The 26,496-nt window shown below is 40.4% G+C and overlaps 1 protein-coding gene across 1 annotated transcript in view; it reads right to left on the bottom strand.

Moving 5' to 3' along the window:
* The window catches only part of dnah9 (dynein, axonemal, heavy chain 9), a 166,605-nt gene that overhangs the window by 66,347 nt on the left and 73,762 nt on the right, over positions 1-26,496 (bottom strand). The window contains exons 48-54 of the mRNA XM_088000949.1: positions 21,121-21,282; positions 19,137-19,333; positions 16,673-16,835; positions 15,068-15,191; positions 11,679-11,821; positions 8,525-8,686; positions 8,016-8,249 (exon numbers count right to left, since the gene is read on the bottom strand). Of these exons, the coding sequence (XP_087857075.1) occupies positions 8,016-8,249; positions 8,525-8,686; positions 11,679-11,821; positions 15,068-15,191; positions 16,673-16,835; positions 19,137-19,333; positions 21,121-21,282 (1,185 nt within the window). The remainder of the gene's footprint in view (positions 1-8,015; positions 8,250-8,524; positions 8,687-11,678; positions 11,822-15,067; positions 15,192-16,672; positions 16,836-19,136; positions 19,334-21,120; positions 21,283-26,496) is intronic.

The raw sequence follows: 26,496 nt of genomic DNA, 5'->3' as shown, positions 1-26,496 counted from the left end.
CAATCACTGAACAGATGCTTAGATCAGATAAATGTGTGGATGGGCCAAAACTTTCTCCAGCTGAACAGAAACAAAACTGAAGTTATTATCTTTGGGCCTAAAGAGGAACGAACTAGAATCAATGCTCAGCTTCAGTTATTACAACTGAAAACCAGGGATCAGGCCCGAAACCTGGGAGTAGTGATGGACTCTGACTTGAACCTTCAGAGCCACATAAAGACAGTCACAAAGTCGGCCTTCTATCACCTGAAGAACATCTCCAGGATTAGAGGACTAATGTCTCAGCACGATTTAGAGAAACTCATCCATGCGTTTATCTTTAGCCGCATTGATTACTGCAACAGCGTCTTCACAGGTCTGACTAATAAATCAATCAAACAGCTGCAGCTGATCCAGAACGCTGCTGCTCGCGTTCTCACTAGAACCAGGAAGATAGAGCACATAACACCAGTTCTAAAGTCCCTACACTGGCTCCCTGTAGCTCAAAGAATAGACTTTAAAATACTGTTGTTAGTTTATAAATCACTGAACGGTTTAGCACCACAATACATTAAAGATCTGTTATTGCTGTACCAACCATCTAGACCCCTCAGATCTTCTGGTTCTGGTCTGCTCTGCATCCCCAGAACCAGAACCAAACGAGGAGAAGCAGCATTCAGTTTCTATGCACCACGGATTTGGAACAAACTTCCAGAAAACTGTAAAACAGCTGAAACACTGGGTGCCTTTAAATCTCAACTTAAAACCCACCTGTTTACAGTTGCTTATGGCAATTGATGCCTTCTATGTATTTGCGAGTGACTGGGAGTCATTGCGCGTATATAAAACCCTGTAAATTCTAGACTAACAGGTAACCAATTAATGCACAAAATCCGCGTAGGACAGCGAAAGTCCTAGCGCAAAATTTTGCGAAACAGGCGGACGGAGCCTGGTGCTGCAAGGCTGGAGGCCTTGTCCTGTTAGGCTGTGATTTTATTATCTTTTTATTACTTTCTTTTTCTTTCTCACTGTTTAACCCTGTAAATTCTAGACTAACAGGTAACCAATTAATGCACAAAATCCGCGTAGGACAGCGAAAGTCCTAGCGCAAAATTTTCGCGAAACAGGCGGACGGAGCCTGGTGCTGCAAGGCTGGAGGCCTTGTCCTGTTAGGCTGTGATTTTATCTTTTCTTTTTATCTTTTTATTACTTTCTTTTTCTTTCTCACTGTTTAAAATTATGTAAAGCACTTTGAAATGCCTTGCTGCTGAAATGTGCTATACAAATAAAATTTGAAAATTTGATTGATTGATTGTAGATGCAGAAGGGGAAAAAAACATATTGCGTACTTATGCATGAAGTACAGACATGGGGGAAAACAAAAAACGAGCATGGGGTTCATATTAGTGTCTTTGTCAAAAAGGCACAGTGAATATCAGCACTAAATATAAGGGTTGTAATCCACAAAACGTAGCAACAAACTATTTTTGTTATTGTGGAAATCCTCTTGTAACTCATCGTAGCAAATGATTCTGTTATCTCATTTAAAGACTCACATGCTTTAGAGGGACTGGTGGTTTATTGTCGGTGATTGTATCATCACTGGGCCGTGTGGAGAATACAACTGCTGACAAAGCTCAGCAACCATTTAACTGAAATCTAAACATCTCCTTAGTCGTTCAAAGCCATGGATATGACTCTGTGACTGGGAAAGCCTAACAAATAAGCCCCACAAAGTGCCCTAAACCTTTTGATGATAAGACGTTGTGCCGTGCTGCATTGTGCCATGTGACCTTTAATCCATTATGTAGAGAAAATCTTTCCCTGTCCACGCAGATAAAGCCACAGAAAAGATGAATGGCATGGATTTCTGGGGAGGGGGAGTAAAAAAAAAATAAAAAAAAGCTTCAGGATCAAGAGCTGCTATCGGCACACATGTACACAAATACACACACTAACAGAGACCAAGGACGGTCATAAAGAGAAATTAAAGCTGTTACAAATTCCCTATAACTCCCAAACAAATGGGGCTCGGCATCGCTGTCCGACTCCATCAAAACCGTTGCACGGGGGAAATAAAAACAAACTGTTTTTCCAGCTTGTCTTTCAGCTAATTAACCAACTGGAAATAAGGCCGGGGGGAAGACGGCCGTTTCGGCTTGCTACAGTTCCATGCAAAACAGAATTGGTTGAATATGAGACCATCACCAAGTGAGCCATCAACATGATGAATAGGCAGTGGGGGAGAAAGGAAGGAGGTGGATAGGGGAAACAGGGACACACTAATTGGTGGAGGACATGGGTGATATTCAGTACATCTGAGCCGTTTCTCTGTTTATCTGCTGCAGATGGATATCCAAGCAGAGGAAAACAAAAACAAAACAAAAAAAAGTCTCTCTGCTCCCGACTGTCTTTATGAGACAACCCACACTCAGTCCCTGTTGCTGTAAATGTAAATTGGAACAACTGTTTCTTAGGGCAAGATATTTGATACCACGGCAACAGACTGTACGAATTCATCCATGCATGAGATAGCTTATGGGCAGAGTTGGAGATTTCACCGAGTGGCTCACATTGTATCTATAGCTTCATTCATGAAACAAAGAAACATCTGGCTGCTTCCTGTTTCTGACCCGTTAGGGTAAAGCTTTACCGTCTGTAAAGACCCACCAGGACTGCCGTTTCTGCAACTCTTTGTTTGAGGTGCTACACATCCCTCTATATTGAGAAAAATAATACCATTAGAAAAGATATTACTTCCTTTGTTTTCACAACAGAAACCACAATATCACACAAACGTCTGCAGGGGAGCTTACGAAGCTCACGGAAATTATATTTTCATTATAAGAGTCAGATTAGTTGGATCAAATATACATATGGGCTTATTAAAAAACAAAAAGTTGTTGAAAAAAGTCTGTTTTCACACATATATGAACCCAAGTCGCATCTAATTCCTAATCTTTAGAGTTTAACAGTTGTTATCCCAACACCCCGTTAAGGTAAAACAGCCTCTGCTCTACAAAGCCCTTAGAGAAGCTTTGTTCTCTGTTCTGTCAGGTTAAGGTCAGGTTTCTGTCCAGGCAAATCAAGTTCTGAAAGTCTAAGCTCACTTCTTTTATGTCTTTATAGAGTTTGATTTGTTCACTGGTAGATAGTCATGATGGAACTGGGAGGGACCATCTCAAAATGTTTCGGAAAATTGGTATAATGAAATTGAAATGCTTTGCTGGGCTGAAGTATTAAGAGTTCTTCTCTCATAAATTGATGCAAGTGCTGGAAACAGCCACAAACCGTAGTTACCCGATCCAACTTTGTACTTAGAAAGATTTAATTAAACTGCTTTCAGTGACCAATATTCAATTCGTACCAAACAGATACAGCTCTGTTTGAACACATGCAGAAGATTTGGTGGTGGTGTGCCTTTGAGGTCTTTAAATTGGTGTGCATGTGACCTCTGACCCAGGTAAATTTGCCATGGGAAACCCTACCAAGCAATGACAGGATGGAGTGTGATGTGAACAAAGTGTCATAAAAGTAATGTAGAAGGTCAGGAACGTCACTCAGGTAGACTTGGTTTTGGAAGTCAGAAGTGTGCCAAAAATATATCCTACATATCATTAAACCACCACCAAAATCACTAATGATTCATGTTTCCTTGTTGATTAAACCAAACTGACCCTGCAGTCTGAATGTCACAGATGGATTAAAGATCCACTTGAACGCTCAATGTTGTTGCAACCTGTTACTGTCCAACTTTGGTGAGACTTTCGTAAATTGTAGACAGACAAAAGCCAATCTTCAAGGTTCATTCAAGGTTCAACCTGAGAGTTTACATACCTTGGTTGAAATTAGTATTTGTTCTTTTATTATTTTGCACCAGTCTACCCAATCTCCTCTAACTTCCACATCGACAAGGCATTTCTGTTCCCAAAGTATATATTTGACTTGACATGATTTTGCATGAACATTTCAGCTGATTTCAGTTCATGAAATTATAAAGCCCGTTTGTCTGGGATCAACAGTGTCACGTAACAGTCACTAAATTCCCTTTCTTCACTTTTCCGATGCTCCCTTTGAACTTCATCAAGGCTTTTTTTAAGCAATAGGAAGCGGCTAAGGGATTGATGGATTTGTTGTTTCTGTTAGCAAGCAACTAAACAGGCATAATAAAGTGGCTGGTGAGTATATGAATGCAAGCAGTTTTGTAAATGTAGCCATATTAATTGATAGCATATGTGGTTAGAAAGGTGGAACAAAAAAGTTGCCTGATGTAGCGTAGAATAGAGCATTATTTTTACCTTCCAACATTTAACACCATTTCATAGGCTATACAGATTAACATGAGGTGGTTTATATTAGGGTGTGTGAAATGATGAGCTCTTAATCTGAATGGGATTTAGAACAATCTGAAGTCCTTGCGAAGGGTTAACAATACTGGTAATACCTTTTCTTCCTTATTAAATTTCTTGCAACTCACTTTGATGACTTATAACACTCCATCTTTTATAGCCGTTTGTGGTAAGACTACCAAATCCAAACATAAATCAAAATTAAAGCAGCCGAGGGCAGGACAGTATCTGCACAAAGAGGAGGAAAAAATAAATAAACTAATGTTTTCCCAAGGGAGCTCATGACTCATAAACAGCTACAGGATCGTTCACAGTGCCCTACACACACTCACACACACACACACACATATAGAGGGCTTGCTTTAACCCTCTTGGTCTTTGTTTACCATGACCAAGGCAGCCCCTGGTGATCAACAGATCCTCTTGTGCAGAATGTTAAACAACAATACTTCAAATAGGCCAGGCATTGGTGTGGATGCACTAACAGACACAGGCTGCATTAATGGTGGCCTGCTGCTGTAAAGGGTGCGCTCTCTAATTAAAATAGCTCCCCAGTTAGCATAATAATCCCTATATATATATAATGTATATGTGGTAGCTGAGTTCCACAGTAAATGGGAGATGGGGGGGGGGGGAAACAGAAAACAGGACACTCTGTGGTTTTCAGCACCGACGTCACTTATGCGCAATGGGTGTTTATGCATGTGTGATTTTGTGCGGGTGGGAATGTGTGGGCCTGTTTATGCAAAGCAGCAGAGATGCATGTTATGCCAAAGTGAAACTGTGTTTGTGTAGTTGGTTCTGCATTAACTCACAGAGGATAGCGGGCCCACTATAATTAGGACTGCTTCACACTCAGACTTTGCATTCCATTATTCATATAGTCCTCTTCTGGCAAACAGCAGAGATGGTAAACATTAGAACAAATGGATCCAGGTGTGGATATTAAAGATGGAAACATTACCTTATGCAAATCATAATTTCATACAACTAATCTTGCTCTCTTCATTGCAAACAGCTTTGCAAATCTATGTGCCGTCAAGTCATACGCAAATGTAAGATGGAAAATGTTATGCCTTCGTTAAGTATTTACACCCCTTGATTGTTTTTTTTTTTATATATAAATTTAGTCAAATTGTGACCACGCATCTAAATTAATTTTCTCAGGCTTTGACGTGACCCTAAATATCACATGATAGCTGTTAAAGATCATACGTAGTTCTTGATTTGTTTTGCAAATATAAATCTGAAAGGTGTGACAAGTATTTCCATCCAGCTCTCTTTTCACTTAAACCCCAAAATGAAATTTAATCAACTGAGTCATCTTCACAAGGCACATAAAAGGCTCTAGTAACTCTGGAGGAGTGGCAGTGACCCACAGCTCGGGTGGGAGACAAACCTAACACTGCACGTCTCCAGATGTGGACGGCTTTGTCAGGGCAGCACAACACACTTTTCAGATTTTTATTTGAAAGCAAACAATATGTTATCTTTCAGTCACTTCACAATTTGTTTTTGTTTGTTTATCACAAACCAAATCCCAAAATAACAACATTAAATTTGGGTTCTAACAAGAACAAATGTGTAAAATACCAGGAGGTCCAAATGCTTTTGTAAGGTATTATTTGTCTTTTTAATAATTTAGTATTGGGATTTATTTGAAGGTTTTACTGGTTGATTGTATTGGGTTTAAAAAATAAACAAGATTAATTGGGCATTTATATGGGAAATGTAGTAGAAAATACAAGTTAAAGGGTCTTTATGATTCCACTATCAATTTAACTGATGACATGGTGGGATTAGTCCTCAAAATGTAGCTGTTCAGTTATTGACATGTGAGTGAATAAAGGCAACTATATAGTCAAGAGATGAAATAAATACATTATGTGACTAATTGTTAATTTGGATAGGTGTAATTCTTCTTCAAATGCCAGCATCTGTAATAGTATGGAGGTCCATTAGTGCAGGGGCTGCACCGTGCTGCACCGTGCTGCACCGTGGCGCAGTTTGTAGAGCTGTTGCCTTGCAGCAAGAAGGTCCTGGGTTCAATTCCTGGTCTTTCTGCATGGAGTTTGCATGTTCTCCCTGTGCATGTGTGGGTTTTCTCCAGGTACTCTGGTTTCCTCCCACAGTCCAAAAACATGTCAGGTTAATTGGTCTCTCCAAATTGTCCCTAGGTGTGAGTGTGTGTGCATGGCAGTCTGTGTTGCCCTGCGACAGACTGGCGAACGTTAGCTGGAGATAGGCACCAGCACCCCTCCCGACCCCACTGAGGGACAAGGGTGTAAAGAAAATGGATGGATGGTCCATTAGTGCCTTCTTCTGGAAAACATACCAGACAACTTTTAATGATCTTCCTGCAACAAAACAGCCATAACAACTTTTACTGGCAAGTGATGGACATATTTTACCAGTTTACTCAGAAGAAACAGCGTAACCAGGAATATGAATGATTTTTGACAGCTGCTATTCTGTTTAAAGTTTAATCATTATTAAAGCTTCTATATGATTGTCATATTCCCGTCTTGTGTATGAGTGCCTTTTAGAGCACTCACGTACAGCTTGCAGCTCGTTTTAATCCCAAATTATAATTTAGGGACAAGGTTGTTCAATGGTTGTCACAAACTTGTAGAATATTTCACATCTCTGTACGATTAAAAAAATTAAATGAATAAGTAACTATTGTGTGGTCCTGTATTTATTTGTATTGTTCAAATTGTTTTTAGATGTTTCTTAAGAAATGTTATCTTAATATGTGACATCAGTTCCCCTACAAAAGGATTTTAGAGCCGTTGTAGTTATGCGGCACAAATCGGAAAGTGTTTCTATTGCCTTCAGCTCTGCAATGCATTCAGGCATCACTGTATCCCACACTGATGAATGAAAAGTGCACTCTTAATCCTCTTTATTCCTGACACCAGGGTTGTAGGATGGATTGGGGGTGGAGCGTTTGGTGAGAGTGTGGAGGTTGCAGCAATGCAGTGGGTATTTTAAAACGACATTGCAACAGAGATTTTCAACTTGCTTTGGTGTGTCATGAAAACAAAAATTATTTCCTTGAATGGTTTTAATATTGATTAAGAAAAAAAAAAACATTTTAAAGGTAATTTTGAAAAATAAACCAAAAATGTTTGTGTTTGTGTTAAATGCTTGAGTTGCTAATTAGTTAGCCTGGTTGAACAAATCCATTACCATATCCCTCTGACTTTCAACTGGAACACAGAAACATCGTCAGAAACTAATTATGCTACTTAGGAATGCTCCATAATTAGCATTAATACAGACTAAATATTAGCAATGGCACTTTGTATCACTTAATGAGAAGCATGGGCTTCCACTTGTATCACCAAACAAAGTTATGACAATACAAATTAAGTAAAACGCGTCTAACTTTGATGAGACATTTCAAGCTCTTCTAATACCACAGCATCCTGTTCTGCCTCCTGCTGGTTAAAGTCTGTATTAAAGATGTGAGGACCTTCAGTCATTATTCTGACTCTAAGAAGACTGACTGTCACTTCTTACCACTTCTAATGCTACATTCTAGGCATGCCAGCTCCTTCCAGGTATAGCATTTCTCCACCAATCACTTGTCTGCACGTGTATCAATTAAAATTCTCTAAGTAATTAAATGTCTAGTTGCAGGGATGAATTTTTCAACAGAGGTTCCATTAAAGATGCAAATACCTGATCAGATGTGCTGCTGAGCTTCTGCAAGCCGTTTTCCAGCCTCTCCATCTTGGCGGTGAGATCTTTGCTCTTCTGGCCCAGCAGACTGCGATACAGCTTGATCTGCTCCAGGAAAGACTTAGGCGTGGTGTAGTTGTAGCGCCGCTCATTAGCCAGGTACTCCTTGGATGTTTGATTGACGCTGGTGTGGACGTAAGCCATGAACCTGCTCACCGATTCCTTCACCTGGGGCTGCGTGATTTAAAAGTCAGCGGTTATTTCACACTGGAAGCAGGGGGGGGACCGTGCAGATTGCAGCGAGGGCCTGCACTTCCTCAGGCTGAGGCGTGGAATTTAATTTTGTGGCCTTCGGTCTGCATTTGAAAATAACATCGCATTTGTTGCGTCACGGTGGCTGACACTCTAAATTACATTTTCAGAGGGAGAACTTTCTTTTTTTTTTTTTTTTTTGTGGGTGACTTCCTTCCTGTGTGTACTGCGTATATTTAACCGGGAGTTTCTCTCACTTCGATGTTCTCCACCTCCTGCAGAAACCTGAGGCTGACCGACTCCAACGCCTCCCGTGGCCACTCATGGAACCAGTCGATCGCCGTGCAGTTGACCACGGCCGGGAACTTCCTGCTCCGATCCCTCAGTTTACTGCCGACCGGAGAGAAGCACAGGGCCACCTGGAAGTGACGGCAGCAGACATCACAGGTTGAACTCCGACACACAAATAGATTACAGTCACTGAGTTATTTAGGTGGGATACATGTAGATTCACAGAAGACTTACAGAAGAAAGGCGCGCTCAGACTAATAACGCCTTCACGGTCAAGAGGGGTGATGGAGAACTGTGAATTAATTATCTGCTTCTCCATCATTAGGCAAATAAAGCTTCCATCAAGTATGTGGATTAAAGGGGTGTGTAGAGCTGTGGGATATGTCAGACTGATTTTCACTGCTGGAGACTAACAGCTGGCTTGTTGAGACACTCAGCCAGATGCTCGACAAATTCAAACTGAAGAAACAAACAAGCAGAAGGCACACCCAGAGACACTGCTGATGGTAATCACTCAGCTCAGAGGAAGAGGAGAGAGAGAAAAAAGCAGTGAATGTGGAGTTTAATTCAAGGCTTTTCTATAACATCTTAAACAAGAGTTCATCTGTAGTCTTTGTATTATCTTCTTCTGGCTGGAAAGGAAGAAGAAAAAGTGGAGGTGCCTGGTGAAAAGTTTAATCAACCCTCATGGAATATTCAGTGAACCCATTTATAAAAGTATCTGTGGGATCAGGGTGAAGTTTAATTTTAGACTAAATTATTAATCAGGAGGTGAGATTCAAAGGCCCAAGGAAAAATATTTGTTCTCTCTTTCAGCAGAAGTTCATCACACTCTGACCATGAACCTTTTAAACAGTTCGACGACCTTAGCAACAAAAATACAGGACTGTCTGCTACACAGATTTTGGTCTTAATATTATGCAGTTTTGATTATTACACTTATTTTACATCATATTGTGTACTTTCAAATATGTAATCAATTTGTACACTATTCCACAAACCACAGAGAAAAGAAATCATATTTGTTGTATAATGTTATAAAACTGTGTACGTTTTTCAGTGTTTCTTAATAGACATTTAATCAACTTACTACTAATTGTCAATTAAAGGTTTATTAGATTAAAATGTATTCCAATCGATTAATAACATCCGTTTAAACCTTCTTTCAGTGTTGTAGTTCAGCCACCATCCAGAAGAGGGAGTCGCTGGTCATCTTTAAGTGGAGCCAGTTGACGCAGGAAAAAAGATGGCAGGACCATACAAGAATGGGAAAGAGAAACGGTCTACTGTTTTGAAATATAAACTCTCACACTTAAGTTTCATCTTTTCTTTTTATGTTCAGCAACTTAAGAGGCTCTTGTTTTAATATATTTTATAAATATGTCCAACTTTAATATTGTGAGAAAATGTGTTTAGTCAGTCAGTCTTTAACAGAACTGACACAAAAAAGTTTAAATGTAAGGATTTTATTAATTTCTTTAATAGAAGCATATGAAAAATTTACCCCTCTTTGTTATGGAATGTAAATAAAAAGATGGTCAGCTCTTTTCATACAAGAGAAAATTCAGGTTTTTAAGAAAATATCCACTTATCAATTAATCACTAGTCGATCGATAAGGTTCATCAACTTTAGATTAACCCATTAATTGATAACTTGCATCCCTAATCGGCATATTTCCCATTTTATTACCATCCATCTATCGTCGATACCCGCTTATCCTTGCAGCGTTACGATGGTCTAATGCCCATTTTCAGAGTCATTAGGCGAAATGTGCGATGCACCCTGGACAGGTCATCACAGACCCTGCTTTACTACATTACATATAAAATATTCAATATAGAAAAACAACAATGAACACTACTTCTGAGAGACTGAAAGGTGGCATCACAAGTAGAGGGACGGTGTTACGAGCCAATACACAGATTGTCTGAAAGTTAGTGAAACGCCTAAGTGAAGGTTAGTAGACACAGAAGAAGTCCCCTTGAGGAGTTGGACAATGTTACCAACACAGCAATGGTTGATAGGGATCCATTTTGTTGGTTTGCAAGACAGGTCATATTGTGAAATTTGTCAGCATGTGGAGTGTGCAGATGGCACAGTCGCCCTATGTAGGAATCAGTAGGTATGTGAGAGCACCCACACACAATTGAATCATTTACATAACCATTGCTGGTCTGCATGTGTACCAAATTAGGTCCAAATAAGATGTGAATCATTTCTTCTGGGCATATTTGTCACCGAGTGTGTGGCGAAGGGATTGACCGCCAATTAGTACCGAGGATCCTGCTACCCCATTTCCCTTGTTGACCCCTCAAACCCATCCCCATACACTGGGAGCAACTCATCAAAAAACTTCCCAAAGCATGTTAAATTGTGTCCTAGTTTGGCAATTTATGCTCAACACCCCGCGTGACATGCTGAAACACACCCTCAGCACATTTCATGCAATGATTGAAGCTTGCCAACATTTCTGGGAAAGTGCCCTTTCCACCCAGACAAGCAGTTTAAACAGAAATAACTAAACAGTCAGAAATCCACTCTTTAGAAGATTGCCCATGGGAATGCCTTCTTTATTTATTCACTCCCCAATCTAGAGAGGTTGGTGCTGGGGGTGGGGGATGTGCTGGGGTATGCTATAATAATGACAGGATAAGCAGCCCTCTGGAAGCTCTCCCTCCCCAGGGGGAACAAAGCGACTACACGTCGGTGAAATTATCTGCAGCTAAACGGCAGCTTTTCTGCTCATGCTGGTGATTTATAATGACGTCCGCCGCCTCCCAATGTATTCAAGTTCATCTGAAAGTGTCAGGGAAGAAAATTGTCTGGGGAGAAGCTCCTTCATAAAGCCAGATGTTTATCTAAGTTTGAGAGGTTCTTTTTTTATTTAGGAATGGTAAATTAGAGTGTGAGGTGGCAAGCTTTTGCGATATTAGGAAAGGATGGAGATCAAACATGGGCGAAACTCAGCGAAGAAGATTAATGCGTAACTCTCTCCCCTGGAAGGGAGCCACTGAGAACGGTTGTTTCTGGATGATTACTTTAGAAATTCACAGTAGTGGGGAAAATAAAAAATAAAAAAAACAAAACAACCGAGCCTTTGTCCTATCTGTCTGCTTCACCTTGAGCTGCCTGCGAACGCGGTCGATGAAGAACTTCCAGCAGTTTTCTCTCGTATCCATCAATCCCAAGCTACGGACCTCTGGCCTCATGCTGCCAATGATGTTCTCAACCTCATCGTCTGGGAACAGGTCGGGAATCTCTCCTGGAATGAATAAAATGAATCACATTATTGCCGTGCCTGCAGACCTCTTCTTCTTAATGCGAGCTTTAGCTGTCTGAAAACTCTGGAAAAGTTTCTTATCTTGTTGGGATCGGAGCTGACACTGAGCACAGAGACTCTTAAATCAAATCTTGCTGTGGTAATAGAGGTGGAGACTGCAGGAGATCATGCAGAGGACTTATGCTAATGCAGATATCTGCTTTAAGTCACAACTCCACTCGAGTAACTGATGAGCGTGGAATGTGCAGATGGATGTATGAGTCTATAATGAGTCAAAGAAACTTCAGCCCATGTAACCTAAGGTTTCTGAATCATTATTTAACAACATAACTCCAGCTGCTCCCCGCTTCAAGCTTATGATTGATGTTTAGGCAGAACAAAACCCTTTCAAGCAGCTATATCCATTTAGTTTTAATGCAACTAAGATCAATTTAGTTAGCCTATGATGTCATCACAGCAGCAGCAGCTTAACCCGTTTTTATAATAAATGTATTCTTTCTGAGCACACACTTGGAGAATATGAGCTTAAGACTTCCAGCAGCAATCAAGCATCGAGTCTCTACATTTCGACAGGGTTGGCACATCTACGCTCTAAAATCTTGGGTTGAGGTCTTGGCGTTCCTCCACATCCCAAAAAGCTCACCCCCTAAGCCTCCGCTGGTGTTGTTTTAGCAATCTGTTGAGGGTAATTGCTCAGCTGGAAGGAAAACCTACATTCTGTCCTTTTTCTGGAAGACTAGGATTGCACCAGACATTGTGTTGCTTTTGCATACGACTCATCTGACAGCGGCATTTTTTCCCCACATGCCTCTTGGTTGAATCCAAGCTTTCTGACAAAGTTCTGCGTTAGTGCTTGCTTTTTCTTGGCGACTATGAATACCTAGCTCTGTGATGTGTGGGTTATAATGGCCTGTTGACAGATACTACCATCTCTACAGAAGATCTGTGTGGTTCCATAAAGTGTATCTTTGGACTCTTAGTTGCTTATTTGACTCTAGCCTTCCTCACCTGGACTGTGAGTTTAACTTCCATCTCTTTCCAGGTTTGGAGTTAAGGTAGAGTTTATTAAATCTTTATTATACCTATCTGGTCAGTCATTAGTGGTGTGTTTTTATATTTTTGTTCTTTTGAAACTTGATTTCCAGCATTGCACTGATGTTGAGTCTGATTGCTATCGAAACATGTTGATCAATTTTATATTTTGATGTATATTTTTAAATGTGTAAAACCGATTACTTTGCTATTTATCACAGCCTGTGTTTTTATATAGCTTCATCAGCTGTGAAAGCTAAAACATGACATAGAAATTTGAGGTTGTAAGAACACAAATCCAAGGAAGTGAGGAGGTTAATATTTGCAACCGATTATATTTTCAACATCACCTAGTCTAGGTTAAAGACATCATCTTCTGGCAAAGTGAGGGCAGCAGATGAAAAAGAGATTCTTGGAGAGAGAACAAAGACCTGCAAGGCAAAGGCTTGTTTCCAAAAACCACAGCCTGCTGGCGTGTTTGCTGGCAGATGCCTGCACTGTCTGGGAATACAATGTAGGGATCTCAATATACTCAGGTTTCCAGCTTTTCAGCAGCTAAGATTTTTTCCAAACATATTTTCCATTTCCTGTAAAATGTTACTATATTTTCTTGAGCAGTGGTCTCCACCAGCTCATTCAAAAAGCTTGAAAGGCTAATAAAAACTGAATCAATAACAGCTTCTTTCCTCCAAAGACCCTGATCTGAAAGGCTGTTATCCCAATTCTTAGAAACGAGGGACAATCAGTAACATGTTAGTGCCTTTTCTGCTGCTGAATGAGTTTGGTATCCTGTTGTGTTACGTTTGTACTCTGTGACGTACTTAAGAGCGGTGTTAGAGTGCCAGGAGTGGTGAAAGTGACCAGAGAAAAGTCAGAGTTGGAAAATAAAGAAAAGGATACTGTACAACATGTTGTATTGTTTACTGATGTGAGAGGAAAAAATAAACATTTCTATGGGCTATAAAGGCTGTACATGTCCCAGTGAAATGATGCGGCTCTACACCACGTTGTGGGAAGTATGTCTTCAGGACATCTCACCGCTGAGCTCGACTTTTGAGAGAAACAACACTGTCTGTTCTCAGAGCTTTTTATTACAGATTCTTATGCTTTAAAACCAGTTTTCTTTGCCCATCTGTGAGTTGAATTTAGCTGTTAGCTGTAGCCACAACCAAGCTGAATGTCCGGGATTGAGGAAGTACTTCTGTCACACAACAACAAAGTCTGGATTATCAAACTCAGCCATTACTGTTCTGCATGCTTTCACCTATTCCCGTTTTCTTCCACAGCGCAAAAACACGCGTGTTAGAATAATTACGACACTCAATGGCGCTTATGTATGAGTGTTTGCTTGAATGGTTATTTTGTCTCATCAGTCCCTGTGACACCCTGTGATGATCTAGGGCTCTGTCGAGGATGCCAATTGGCTATTAAAGATATACAAAGTGGGTGGATGAAATTTTATTGGCTAGTTCTAATTTCAAACTGAGAGCAAACATTTTTAGGAAAAAAAAAATCTATCTTAAAAAACAGACATTGTAGTCCCATAGTTAAGGCTAAAAGTATGCATGGGGTGACATGGCTATGAATATGCAAAGGTTTAGTTTGGTTTGCTTGGTGCACATGAAACACTCTTTGATCCACCTGGTTGACCAGCTCAGGAATTGTCCAAGTTCCAGGGCTTTGGATTGCACAATTTTAAAAGGTAATACTGGAGATATTCATTGTACTTGGAGTGAGAGAAAGGAAGTCAAGCTCTAAAATAACTCTGCATCCACTGTGTATGTTAGTGTGCTAAATTTTGGTAAAGGTCACATCAGAACAAAGCCAAAGAAGTGAAGTAATGAAATTCCTGAGAATATAACTGAAAATGTTTTGCCCTTTAGACACAACTGTTTTGCATTTTTATGCGTTCAGCAAGTAGTTTTCATTGTCCATGGACAATTTTATCACATTAAAATTAATAAATTCCACAATAAATTCAAAATTATTACAAAGAACAGAAAAGACTTGGATGGACTGGACTCTTAAAACGTCAGAGCTTAAACAAGAGGAACCCTTCCATTTCCTCACAATGTTATATCCATATTGAGGAGTAGAGACATCTCTGTTATTTGTAACAATTAAGAAATAAAACATAAAATCTTTTTTTTTCCTGGAAACCATAGGAACCAGTAGTCAGAAAAGGCTTGCTGTTACCCGATGCCAAAAGATCATTGACCAGAACGAGGAACTTTTCATCTGCCACTTGGCCGTCAGTCATTAGGAACACTGTGCCAACATTCTTCACACCAGCTTTGATGTAGAGGGATGCCAGGTCAGTCTGGGTGGGAAGGAGAGAGGAAGAGGAGGACAAGGAGGGATATAAACATAAGAAATTGAAGCTGTTAGAGTTGAACTGTAGATTTGTATGATAAAATGAATTTTTAGCACCCAAAAGCATCTGACATTCAAACAACCTCATCCTGTTTGAAGTCAATAAACAAGATTTATATTCTTTGAACTTCATAATTTGTTGCACTTCAACCACAAACTTCAACCTATTAATTTTCTTATGATAGATATATACAAAGTAGTGCCTAGTAGTGAAATTGAAGGAAACTGATATTCAACATTTTGTTGACCTGTGCACGCCATATTATTTAGTGATGTGCACAATAATCACGACATCGACCCCTTTTTACTCTAAAAGTCCTATTGGTGGACTCTGAGTCTTTTGAGTAACTTAATCTCAATAAAAATCCGCAAGTTTTTTTTTTATCTTGACAGGTTAGGGTCAAAACGTAAGAAGTTAAAAGTTGGGTTGGTGTAGAAAACAATGACTCATGCTTTGAAAATCTTATTGAGCCTCATCTAAAAATACTAACTGTGACGACAAAAAAAAACTATCAACACAAATATCAAGAAGGCGCTGTAGTCTTATACTACAAAATTTGGATTTTGAAGTCTGGTCGATGGCAAAACTGTACAAAAAAATGTGTGCCGCATAATTTCCCCTTTTGAAACATGGTGGTGGCAGCAGCATGCTGAGGCAAGGCTTGTCTTCAGCAAAGACCGGCAGCATCAGATGTGCAGAAAAAAATATGCCAGTTATTTCTTCTTCTATGCTTTTTTTAAGTGCTGTTTATTTCTGGAAACAATATATAAATATGAACGAGCAAAGATTATTGACTGAGGTTGAAAAATACCCAGAAATGTACGACCCACGATTCGTCAACACGAAAACAACGGCAAAAAGCTGGTGACAGATTTCTCTCAAGAAAGCTGTTGAGGAGAAGATTGCTAAGCTAATATCCTTAAGTTTAAAAGATTTACACAGTGAGCATTTTATTGTATGACAAATTCATTTCATTGCTTCAAGTAACGCTTTACGTTTCTAGTGGCAAGCTGTGCCACCTGCTGGCATAACTACATATCTGCATGTAGCTAAAATCCACAGACATGGCCATTTCTTGTGAAATCCAGTGTGGCATGCCTCAGGTCTGCTCAAGGCGTCATTTGCCTGTCAGAAGAGGTGCTGAAATGTGCCTCCCCTGGTGCGTGTTGCTGTTCAGCTTTGGTGACATGATGGATGGACATAAATACAGGGCACTGTTGTAAAAATACATGTTAGAAAACTTGACACCTAGATAGAGGCTCCCTTTGCAGCAGGCCAGCGATCCTAAACATAAAGCTACAGCTATATTTGAATATTCTAACGCATATCCATGTGTTAGAACTGCATAGGTGATGTCCAGACATAAATAAAGTGACAAAATAAGAAAAAAAAAAAAAAAAAAGAGCTGTCTGGTATCCTTTCCTAACCTTTAGGTCTGCGAGACTGTAGCTTTTTCTCAAGGTGATCTGAAAAACCTCCAGATTGGAGATGAAGGCAGCCAGTCGGGTCAGGCTCTGCTTGCCGCTGCCGCCCACTCCGACCAGCAGCGCGTTGCCCCGTGGAGACTCCAGGATTCGGTTTATTCGGCAGCTGCGTGCAGAGAGCAGACATTCGGGGGAGGGAGGAATTGGTGGAAAGGGATGGGTAAGGGAAAAGGTAGAGGGAGGAAACGCTGGCTGAACACGGCACCTGACTCATCCAACAAAAACAAACACCGGGAGCTTCGCTTTGTGGTTGTTTGTGTCCGTTTTCATGCAGAACACCACAGCTCTCCGTATGATCACAGTTTCCAATTAAAACTGGTAGTTTTTTTTCTAGTGGTTTCCAAACTTTTTCTGCACCCCCCTATGGATTACAAATGGCTGTCTGGTTGAAACGACGCATGTGGAGGGGGAGGGGAGGGGGGCATCGACTTTTTGGGGGGCAAAATGAATGTACGTAGCTGAAAATAGACACCAACATCGGTAGCCTACAAGGTACTTGTTAAGCTTAAGGTTCTGTATTGATATTAGCTAGTCATCTTTTAGCTAACATTACCTGCATCCAACAGCTTTACTCAACTCAGTCGGTTAGTTTGGAGGGAAAAACTGTGAAAAGTTCTTTGCGTTTTGCTGGTTTGCTGCCGTGATTCTAACAAAACCTACGTAGCTCCGCACAGCAGCAGCAGGTCTCCTTCACAGGTGTAAACCCAGCGCGAGCGTCGTAGCGCTCATGTTGCGTTTAAAGGCGGCTCGGAAAAACAGGTTACAACATGTTAACAACGGATTAAACCGTTTTAACTGCTGATAAAAGTGACAGAGGACATAAATATGGGAAGTGTGGAAGCCTCTACTCTATCAAATTGACATAGGAATAACAGAGAGTTGGCCATTCTAAGGTAAAAACCCAGAGCATACAGTGTTCATGTTTTGTTTTGTTTTCATCCAGACGGCTTCCCGCGCCCCCCCTGCAATGACACGGCGCCCCCCCTAGGGGGCGCGCCTCACAGTTTGGGAACCTCTGCTCCAGACTGAGCCGGCCTCCAGAACACTTTAATCTCCTAAACAGGATGTAAAAAAATACTCTCGTGTCTCTTCATTTTTAATAGATGGCCTGATTTCATTATGAATCCAGTTTGCGTTAAGGAAAGGAGCGGCTTATAAACACAACTCTCATTTTAACTGCTGCCATGTTTTACATGCACAGTGACAAATCTCTGTTGTTTCCACGCTTCCAGTTGCGCTGACATTTAAATTTCATCTCTTCCTGATGATAGTTTAGCTGCTTTGCATTTTCTTGCATTTCCAATAATGTTTCAGCTACTTTCAGTGATTATACATAAGATGACATTTAAACTTCTTACACACCAACTGGTACTATAGCTCAACAATTGAAGACAAATTTTGACTCCCTTCGCTTTCTTGAATTGCACTCTGTTTTCTCCATTATATGCTTTCTTTATCCAGGACTTTATTTGCTCAAACTGTTGTACTTTCCAAACATTGAAAGGTGTAGACATGACGAGGTGGGAGGGTCAAACCTCTCTCACAGCAGAGCAAAAGAGGAATGTGGTCGATTTGTAGACCTGTGCCGAGGCAGATAAAAATCGGTGCATAAAATCAGCTTCACGTGTTTTAATCAACCAATCTTCCAAAATTAAGGAAATTTGGGTCGATTTATCGGCTGGAAAATTTATCGGGAAAGCCTCTGAATATTGCTGTCAGACTTCTGATTCTGAAGCTAAAATATAATTTTAATATCAACGAGAAACAGAAAAAAAGCCCCATGAAAACAAAGAAATGTTTTCAACCATATTTTTGCAAAATTAGATTTAAAGGAGGAACTATTCACATTGAGGGTTGTCATTGGAACTACAACTTGGACTGGGTTTTGTTGGGTGTCAGTAGAGTCTTCTTTGTTCAAGACAAGTAGAACTAATCTGAAATTGTTCAGAAAGTGCGACTGCTCAAAAACATATGTTGACCCGTTTCCTGTGTTCAAAGAACTTTGGCGAGCGAAAGACAGGATGAAAGGTAGCATACTGACTTTTGAATGCTCAAGCTGTGATAACAGCAGGCTCCAAGATGCCTTATGACTTAACTTGTTGCTTTTCAATCGGTTAGTAAGAAGTGAGCAGCTTGTTTGTGTTGTGCGATGCATAGAGTGCCTAGCTTGTTTTTTTGACAATGTTGAACCCTTTGGAAAATAATCTTTTTACAGAATTAGAAGCATGAATCTCATATTCAAAAAGTTTTCTCATATTCAATTTGACTCCTAGATGAAACGTCAGTGAAATGAGACTTAGATTATATTTAAGCTGCATACAGATTGTATTTACTTCATTGCTGCCTGGTTTTAACATTGAATCTTAAAATACTTTGAAGACAAAAAACATTCACTTCCTGTACTCACATGTGAGCCATGGCATCTTCAAACAGCACCAGGTTCAGGGTGGCGTTGACCTCATTGTAGCTGTCCAGAACGTCCAGCAGGATTTTACTGAGGCTGCTCCAGGACTCCACTGACATGTACCTGGGCTCCCCGGGCCCGCGGGCAAAGTGGCAATACAGGTTCATCTCCCGGGTCCGCTGCGGCTCCTCCTCCACGTCCTCGGGGGGGAAGATTCATAGACACACACACAGCAGCGGTAAACAGTGAGGGGAACACAGTTCGTTTGCCAGCAGAACATTGCTGTTGGGCCTAAACAGTGTGGACAGGGACACGGCTAAATGTCTTTGCTGCGCAGAGCCTGACCCAGTTAATTCTCATCCATGCTGGCCCCGAAATGTTCAGCCGTGTATTTTGTCTGCTAAGGAAAGACGTTTGTGAGGAAAAAAGAAAAGTGACTCGCGTATGAGAGACGTTGTTCTGAAAAATTTGACTTCTGACAGCAATCTGTCCATTTTCAACTTGATTGAATCTAACTGGTCAGAAACTCAGAAATCTACTTTTTTTTCTTGTCAGTAAAGAACAAAGTAACGACATGCAGAACCTCATAGCTGTAACCAGCTATCTAAAGGAAACTATTTTCAATTAAAAGGATAGAAAGCTAAATAAAAAAAATAGAGTGAGAGAGGAAGACTTTCAGTAGATAACAGGAAGATTGAAGATACTCCATCAAAGTTGCCCTGTTTGATCCCTTTAAGATGTCAACTTCTGTCAAAGAACGAGGTCGAGTTGGAAATGTTGGCAAACTCAGAGTTAAAATAAGGATACAAATTCTCTTATCCAAACACAGAGATTGATGTCTCAGTAGCGCTAGTGTTGCTACTAGCTAACAAGATGCTAAAGACAGTTACAAATGTGACCTTTAATCATTTTGAGATTTTTTTAATACAAGTAAAATCTTACTGCGTTTCCTCTGCTGCTGATATAGAATTTGGTTCTTAGCTCTTCTTATATTTCATAATTGACCAAAACTTGTATGAGAAGGTGAAAGCTTTACAAAACCCTGAAAACTGGAAATTATTGGACACAAAACTTTCATTTTGAAAGTTCCTTTTTAGAGACACAAGTTCGTTAAAAACTCTAAATGTTTTTAACGTGCTTGCAGGTGTAACTGGGGAGAAAACATACAGCGCTGTATATTTTTATTTGAGGTGCACCAAGTAACTAAAATATCAATGTTCTCTTGATCTTTTTTTTCCTCTAGTTATTAAATGTATCAAAACTAAGAGCTTATGTTTAGTCTACACACACATCAACTAAGAAAATGAGCTGCAGGTTTGTTGAGTTGATTCAAACTCAGATTACGGTTAGTGACAGACATATGGATGAATGGACAGAGAAATAAGCTGTACTACATTATGATGGACCATTTTGTTGGTTTCAGAATGACTTCATCACAGAACCGGCAGCATTTATCCTGTTAATGTCCTCACACGGACGCAAGATAAAGAAAATCAGTGATTTGGTATCTGACAGAAAACATTCTACTGGTTTTCATGGAAGTAGAGGGAAGCTGTAAGTTTGCATTATATGCAAGGAGTTGATAATATATTGTTGCATGGTCTCTCTTCTCATTTATCTGAGTGCATGTGCATGTGTGTCAGGTTCTTCTCAGTGGCATGACACAGGGCAGGAAAGGGTATGGAGGAAGGAAGCAGCGGAGAGGAAACCATTAAAATGTTTTCCAATTTGCTGGCCTGGCAGTGCAGACCCTGACAGCCGGACCCCGTACCTCACTGATTAATATTCTCCCCTAAGTCTCTCCAGGCCCTACATTCGCTCTTCCCCTAAAATTCTTTTTATTTTTTCCCCTCCTCCTCCTCCTCGCTGTGTTGGCCCAGTGATGTCCAAGTCCAGATACAGAACAGGCAGCCTAATGATTCACTCCCCGCTCTGGTCTGCCCCCGCTGAACTCTAGGAAAAAAAAAAAAAAAAAAAAAACTCTCACCTCATAGAACTTTTTCAGTGTGTCCGTCTGTAGCTTATCAAAGGCCTGGATGTCCTGCTCCTCCACCAGCTTGTCCCTGTAGACCCGGCTGGACTCATGCAGGTAGATTTTCAGCAGGTCCGCGGGGCTTTTCATGCACTCGCCGGTACTGAAGAGAATGCCCTGAGCAGAAAAAGCAGGGAAGGAGCAGGGCTTTGGGTTTTATTTCAGAGGCTGATTGGGCCCATTTACAGCAGAACAAGCTGGGAAACAGAGCAAAGCGACTGTGGGTAAGTCACTAGATGCTCTGAGTGGGCCAGTTGCTGGGAGGTGTGACAGGGAAACTCGGTGAAATAATAGCTGCACTTTTCTGCTATCCAATTGTTGAAGTATTGTTTTATGTAAAGTGGGCCAGGTTCAGTGGGCAGGCGTTTAATTATCTGATTTAAATGAAAAGAGTCTGGATTACACAGTAGGACTTTCCTAAACAGGCAAAACTAAGCTCCGTCTGTGAGCTCTCAGAGAGCTAACATACTTTACTATGTAGTGGGGCCTCTCCCCAGTCTGTTCCTGCACACTGGCAGTCAGCTGGCTGGCAGAAACAGAAGTTAGACTCTTCAGAAATAAGTCGGGTCTCAAAAACCAGACATTTATGGTGTGTAAACTAAAGAATAAAGAAGTGCCACCTATCGTTTTTATTAATGTAACAGTTTATCATCACACTTGACAAGTTCTAAGTGGCATTTCTACTGAAGATGCATTATGTAACATTTATAAAAAAATGTTTTTTTACCCATGAAGCTCCCTGTGATTCTACTGCCATCTGCAGAAATGCATCACTAGATCAAACAGGTTAGTTAAATGATGGCACATAAACAGCTTTTCTGTAGCAGTAAGTTGTTTCTCCATCATTAGCAAATTTATCAACGCGTACACAAGCATGATTTTCAGCCTTATGGCCTTCCTTTTGCCTCTGATTGGTTATTTCTGACTGGAGGATTTCTGCACATGACAATAGTAGAAGAAGAAGAAGGCAGAGATGTTTTTCTTCCCCCCACATATTGTGTTTTTCATGTTATACTTTCATGACATAATGATAATTTGAACAAATATGTATGAAACATGTTTATAAAAGCTTCATGCTGCAGCTTGAAGCAGCCTTTTACTGGATAACTACCTTAGACAATTACTTGAATTAAAAAAAGAGCAAATATGGACAATATTCTGTGCAGTAAATAAGAAAACAATATCATTTTTATCCATTTCTTCTTTTTCTTTGCTTAGATTTAATGTTTCAAATTTAAGATATTAAATGTATGTCATGTTACTATAAAAGCTGGTTCCAGGCACTCTAATCAAGCTGTGCTGCTACTCAGCAGATGATCTACAGAACATTTCAATACCTCACCATTATGGGCGGTTTATTTAAGCTGCGAGTTTCCCACATCGTTCTGAATCTTGCCACTTCCTGCTGTTTTACTGCTTTTCAGCCCCTTTAATTATCCTAGTTCCCAACCATGAACTCCAAGTTCAGAGACTCTCCTGATTCCCTGGCAGTCGAAGGAGAAACGTTCAGGGTGAAGAGACGCATTAGTCCAACACAGACATGGAGGAGCCAGAGTGCCAAACCAAACCTCGCTCTGTGTTTTTGTGTATTTCAACATTTACACAGGAGTTGTCTGGCTGAATGTGTTGCTGCATAATTTTAACAGCAACAGAAATATATTTTTTAACAAAATTGCATAAATTGTTTGAAATATTTTTTTTTCCCATACTTTAAGATCGCAACTATTTTTTAATCTAAATTTACAATTGTAGGACCGATTCGAGGTCAAACAAAGGCACATTTTTATATTAGCAAATGAAGTAATTTTCTTCATTTAGACAAAACAGGACATATCCAGGACAATTTTATCCATCCAGTGGGATGCATAAAATTTTACAAGTTGTGAACAAATAAGCAAAGCAAACATGACAAAATAATCATGAGCAACATGGCAACAACCATCATGTAGTAGATGAATCTGAGAGTCCAGACCGGTCAAAAAATGTCTGAGTTCTTTAGTAAATGCAGCTCTGAAACAATTAAGAGATCACTTAACGTTATCGGTTTCTCTGATTTTACGTTTTATAGATATATGTTTGAGTAAACTGAACGTTGTTCTTTTATTCTATGAACTACTGACAACACGTCTCTGAAATTACAAGCAGAAATTTAGTATTTATTTGCAGAAAATGAGAAAAGATGCAGTGCTTTCAGACCTCAAATAATGCAGAGAAAACAAGTTCATATTCATTTAGACACATCAATACTGATGTTTTATCAGAAATTAATATTTGGTGGAATAACCAGGAGATTTTCAATGGGGTTCAGTGCAGTGGGCTCTTCATTTAAATCAGTCTGAAAAAGTACGAGTGTGCAATATGAAGTTACTTTCTAAAGGCTTTTTATAATATTACATTAAACATTTTTATTTCAATATGGTCACCTTTGCAGCATCAGTGATTTGCTCTGATGCTGCAAATCACTGATTTCCCCGCCCCAGAACCTATTCTCATGGCAAAATATTTTTTGGCGAAATCTAATAAAATTATAGAAAACTCTGAATTATTGTATCAAAAATCAGTTTCAGCCATAAATTCAAAAAGCTAGTTATGTCCACCTAATCCTTGAGGTGAGTCATCGTGCTAAAGTTTGCAGTTAATGTCCAGCAGGTTGAAGGTTCAGTTCTCCGCCCCCCCCCAAGGAACCATAAAACGGTGAGGCAAATTTACCTTTATTTATTGACAGTATAAATAAAGACAACATTTCTCTCTCCTATTGTTTACCAAAAAGGTTAACAATGAGGCGATGTTGAAACAAATCTAATAGGAAAAATGGCGCTCTTCAGGTGAATTCAAATCTACTTGAGCCCAGTTTATTCAACGATGCTTTAGTTTGGACTAAAACGTTGATCCGACTGACTGATGACCGAACCGCAATGCAAAAGCAATACAGATGAAAACAGAATGGTTCTTGACCCCGTTTTACATTTTCTTCCCTCTTAAAACGAGTCACGAGCCTAAACGAGTGTTCAGTGGGTGACTGGTGATAAATGTGTCTGTGGTGGAGGACAGTGTGACGTGGCCGATTTCCCACAGAGGCACGGATGATGCACTCAGGCAGAACCACGGGGTATGTGCATCCTATAATAGGTGCTGCATAGGATGAGGGAGAGGACAGCGAGGCGCCCTGCGTACCGTCACCCAGGAGACGCAGCCAAGCAGATGTGTTGCGTCTCCCGTCCCAGAACCTATTCTCATCAGCAGAATCATCACTGGAGGTGAAGCCAGCTGAACCCGATCTGCCTACGGATGCTGCTGAACGTGACAATTGGCTGCTAAATCCACTGTGTAATTGTGCAGATGGGGAGATGCGGCGTGCATGTGGGCGTGTGGACGTGTGCGCGAGGATTTTAAACAGACACTCTTTAAGATCTATGGAAGTGGAGAATCTCTAAAATGTCCCCGGATCTGCGCCGTTCTACTTCGTTTCTGTGTTTATTTGCATCAATCTTGACACCCTGCGCAAGTACAGCTGAAGAAAACAAAACACCATATGGGTCTATACTGTGACTTGCCAAAGTAGTCATACACTCAAAACTTTTCCATATTTTGTCACAAACTTTCATGTTTTCTTTTTTTTTGTGGTAGAGTGGTGCAAAGCAGAGCATTTAGTGGAAGAAAAATGATCCACTTTCCACAGAAATAACTGATCACAAATAGCATCTTTTGGAGTTTCTTAGAACATTATATATTTGACAACTAAAATCTTTTTGGTCCTTTTCATACATTAAGCTTCTCTTTTCAAATTATTGAAAAAGGAATTTGGGGTTGTAAGTCCAGTGATATCTGAGCTTTTGAGATACTAACCAGCTGCTCAGCTCAAGTTGCAAAAACTAAACCTTGTTGTCACGGTTATGCATCATAACACTACAAAAGTAAATTAAGTAAAAGCAAAAATCCTTCCAGCTGCACAGCAACCAAAACCAGAGGGAACAATTGTCCAAATATGGAATGCTTAACCAAAATACATGATTACCAAATGTCATGATTGTTGCGTCAATAACGATGCTGAATTATCTTTGAAAATTTCAGTATTTACCCTTTTTCCTCTACTTTTCAGTGATGCATTACTCTGGGTTGTTCCATCACATAAAATCCCAATAGAATACTATAAACTTTGACTTTAAGGAATGGGATTGCTTTTGCAAGACGCTGCAATTCTCTGGAGCGCCAATACTTTTAACCTTTAGCTATTTGCAAGATAAAGATACAGCAAAAACTCCTCACAAACCAAGAGGAGAGAGAACTTTGTTCCCCCCACTACATCCCGCTGACTTTGGCCGACTATCTCACAGAATCTCCCCCCTTGCCCCCCTCCGACATCTTCTCGCTCCGTTCAACTCAGAGGAGAGGGATTAGAGCTCCGGGTGTCGACATGCATCTTCCGTACAGGGCTGTCTGTTTCCATGGACTCGCTCTCCTCTATGCCTGACAGCTGCTCTGAGCCCCAAACAACTGACAAATGCACCCAGCTGACTATCCACCGAAAATCATACAGACATATAGAGCAGTCAGTACAGTTTGGCGCCGGTCTCATTGCACCACGAGTCTCATGTACTCTCTTCTGATTCCGTCTTCTCCATCCGCTTTCAACCCCCCCTCCTCCTCCGCCCCCCCTGCAGCTCTCCAGCGTCAAGGAGCTCGTTTAGGTTGACGTGGAGAAGACAGGCCGGTGGATATGCCCGTCGGTCATTACAGTTGACGAACATTGGCAAACGGAGCTACTCGACAACATTCCCTGTTGGTCTCCAAACTGTTTGTCTTGGCCTGTTAGAAGAATTTAGTTGCTGTTCCTCACTCACAACATGCCCACTTATAAGCTGACCTTATCGATCAACTTGAAAGCTCAAAGCGAGTCGAGTTTCAAAGGAGAGATTATGACAAAAAAAAAAAATGCACTGAGGATAAAAAAAAAAAGCTTAGGGGTAAAAGAAGAAAAATAGCTAGGAATAGCTCATGCTTACTTCTTCACTAAACTGAAAAAAAAAGAAAAAAAAAAGGCAAGTTATTTGGGAACAATACCCTAAAGACTCGTTCTTGATTCTCAACTGGACCTTCATCTTTTTTTTGTCACATTTGTAAACACCTTTACACAGACTAGTGCAAGCTTCATGCAGAGCCTTTGAGCCCAGCTTTCTGGCTCATTAGGGTTCATCATAATGAGACACTTTCTGTTGGCTGCATCCCAGAGTTCCAAAAGTTATAAAAACACACACACACACACACACACACACACACACACACACACACACACACACACACACACACACACACACACAAATACAAAGAATC

Source organism: Poecilia mexicana, unplaced genomic scaffold (genome assembly GCF_051168715.1).
Source record: "Poecilia mexicana isolate PSO_F unplaced genomic scaffold, ASM5116871v1 scaffold_19, whole genome shotgun sequence".
Taxonomy (NCBI): domain Eukaryota; kingdom Metazoa; phylum Chordata; class Actinopteri; order Cyprinodontiformes; family Poeciliidae; genus Poecilia; species Poecilia mexicana.
Note: the sequence above shows the minus strand (reverse complement) of the source record. Positions and strands in the feature narration are given on the sequence as shown.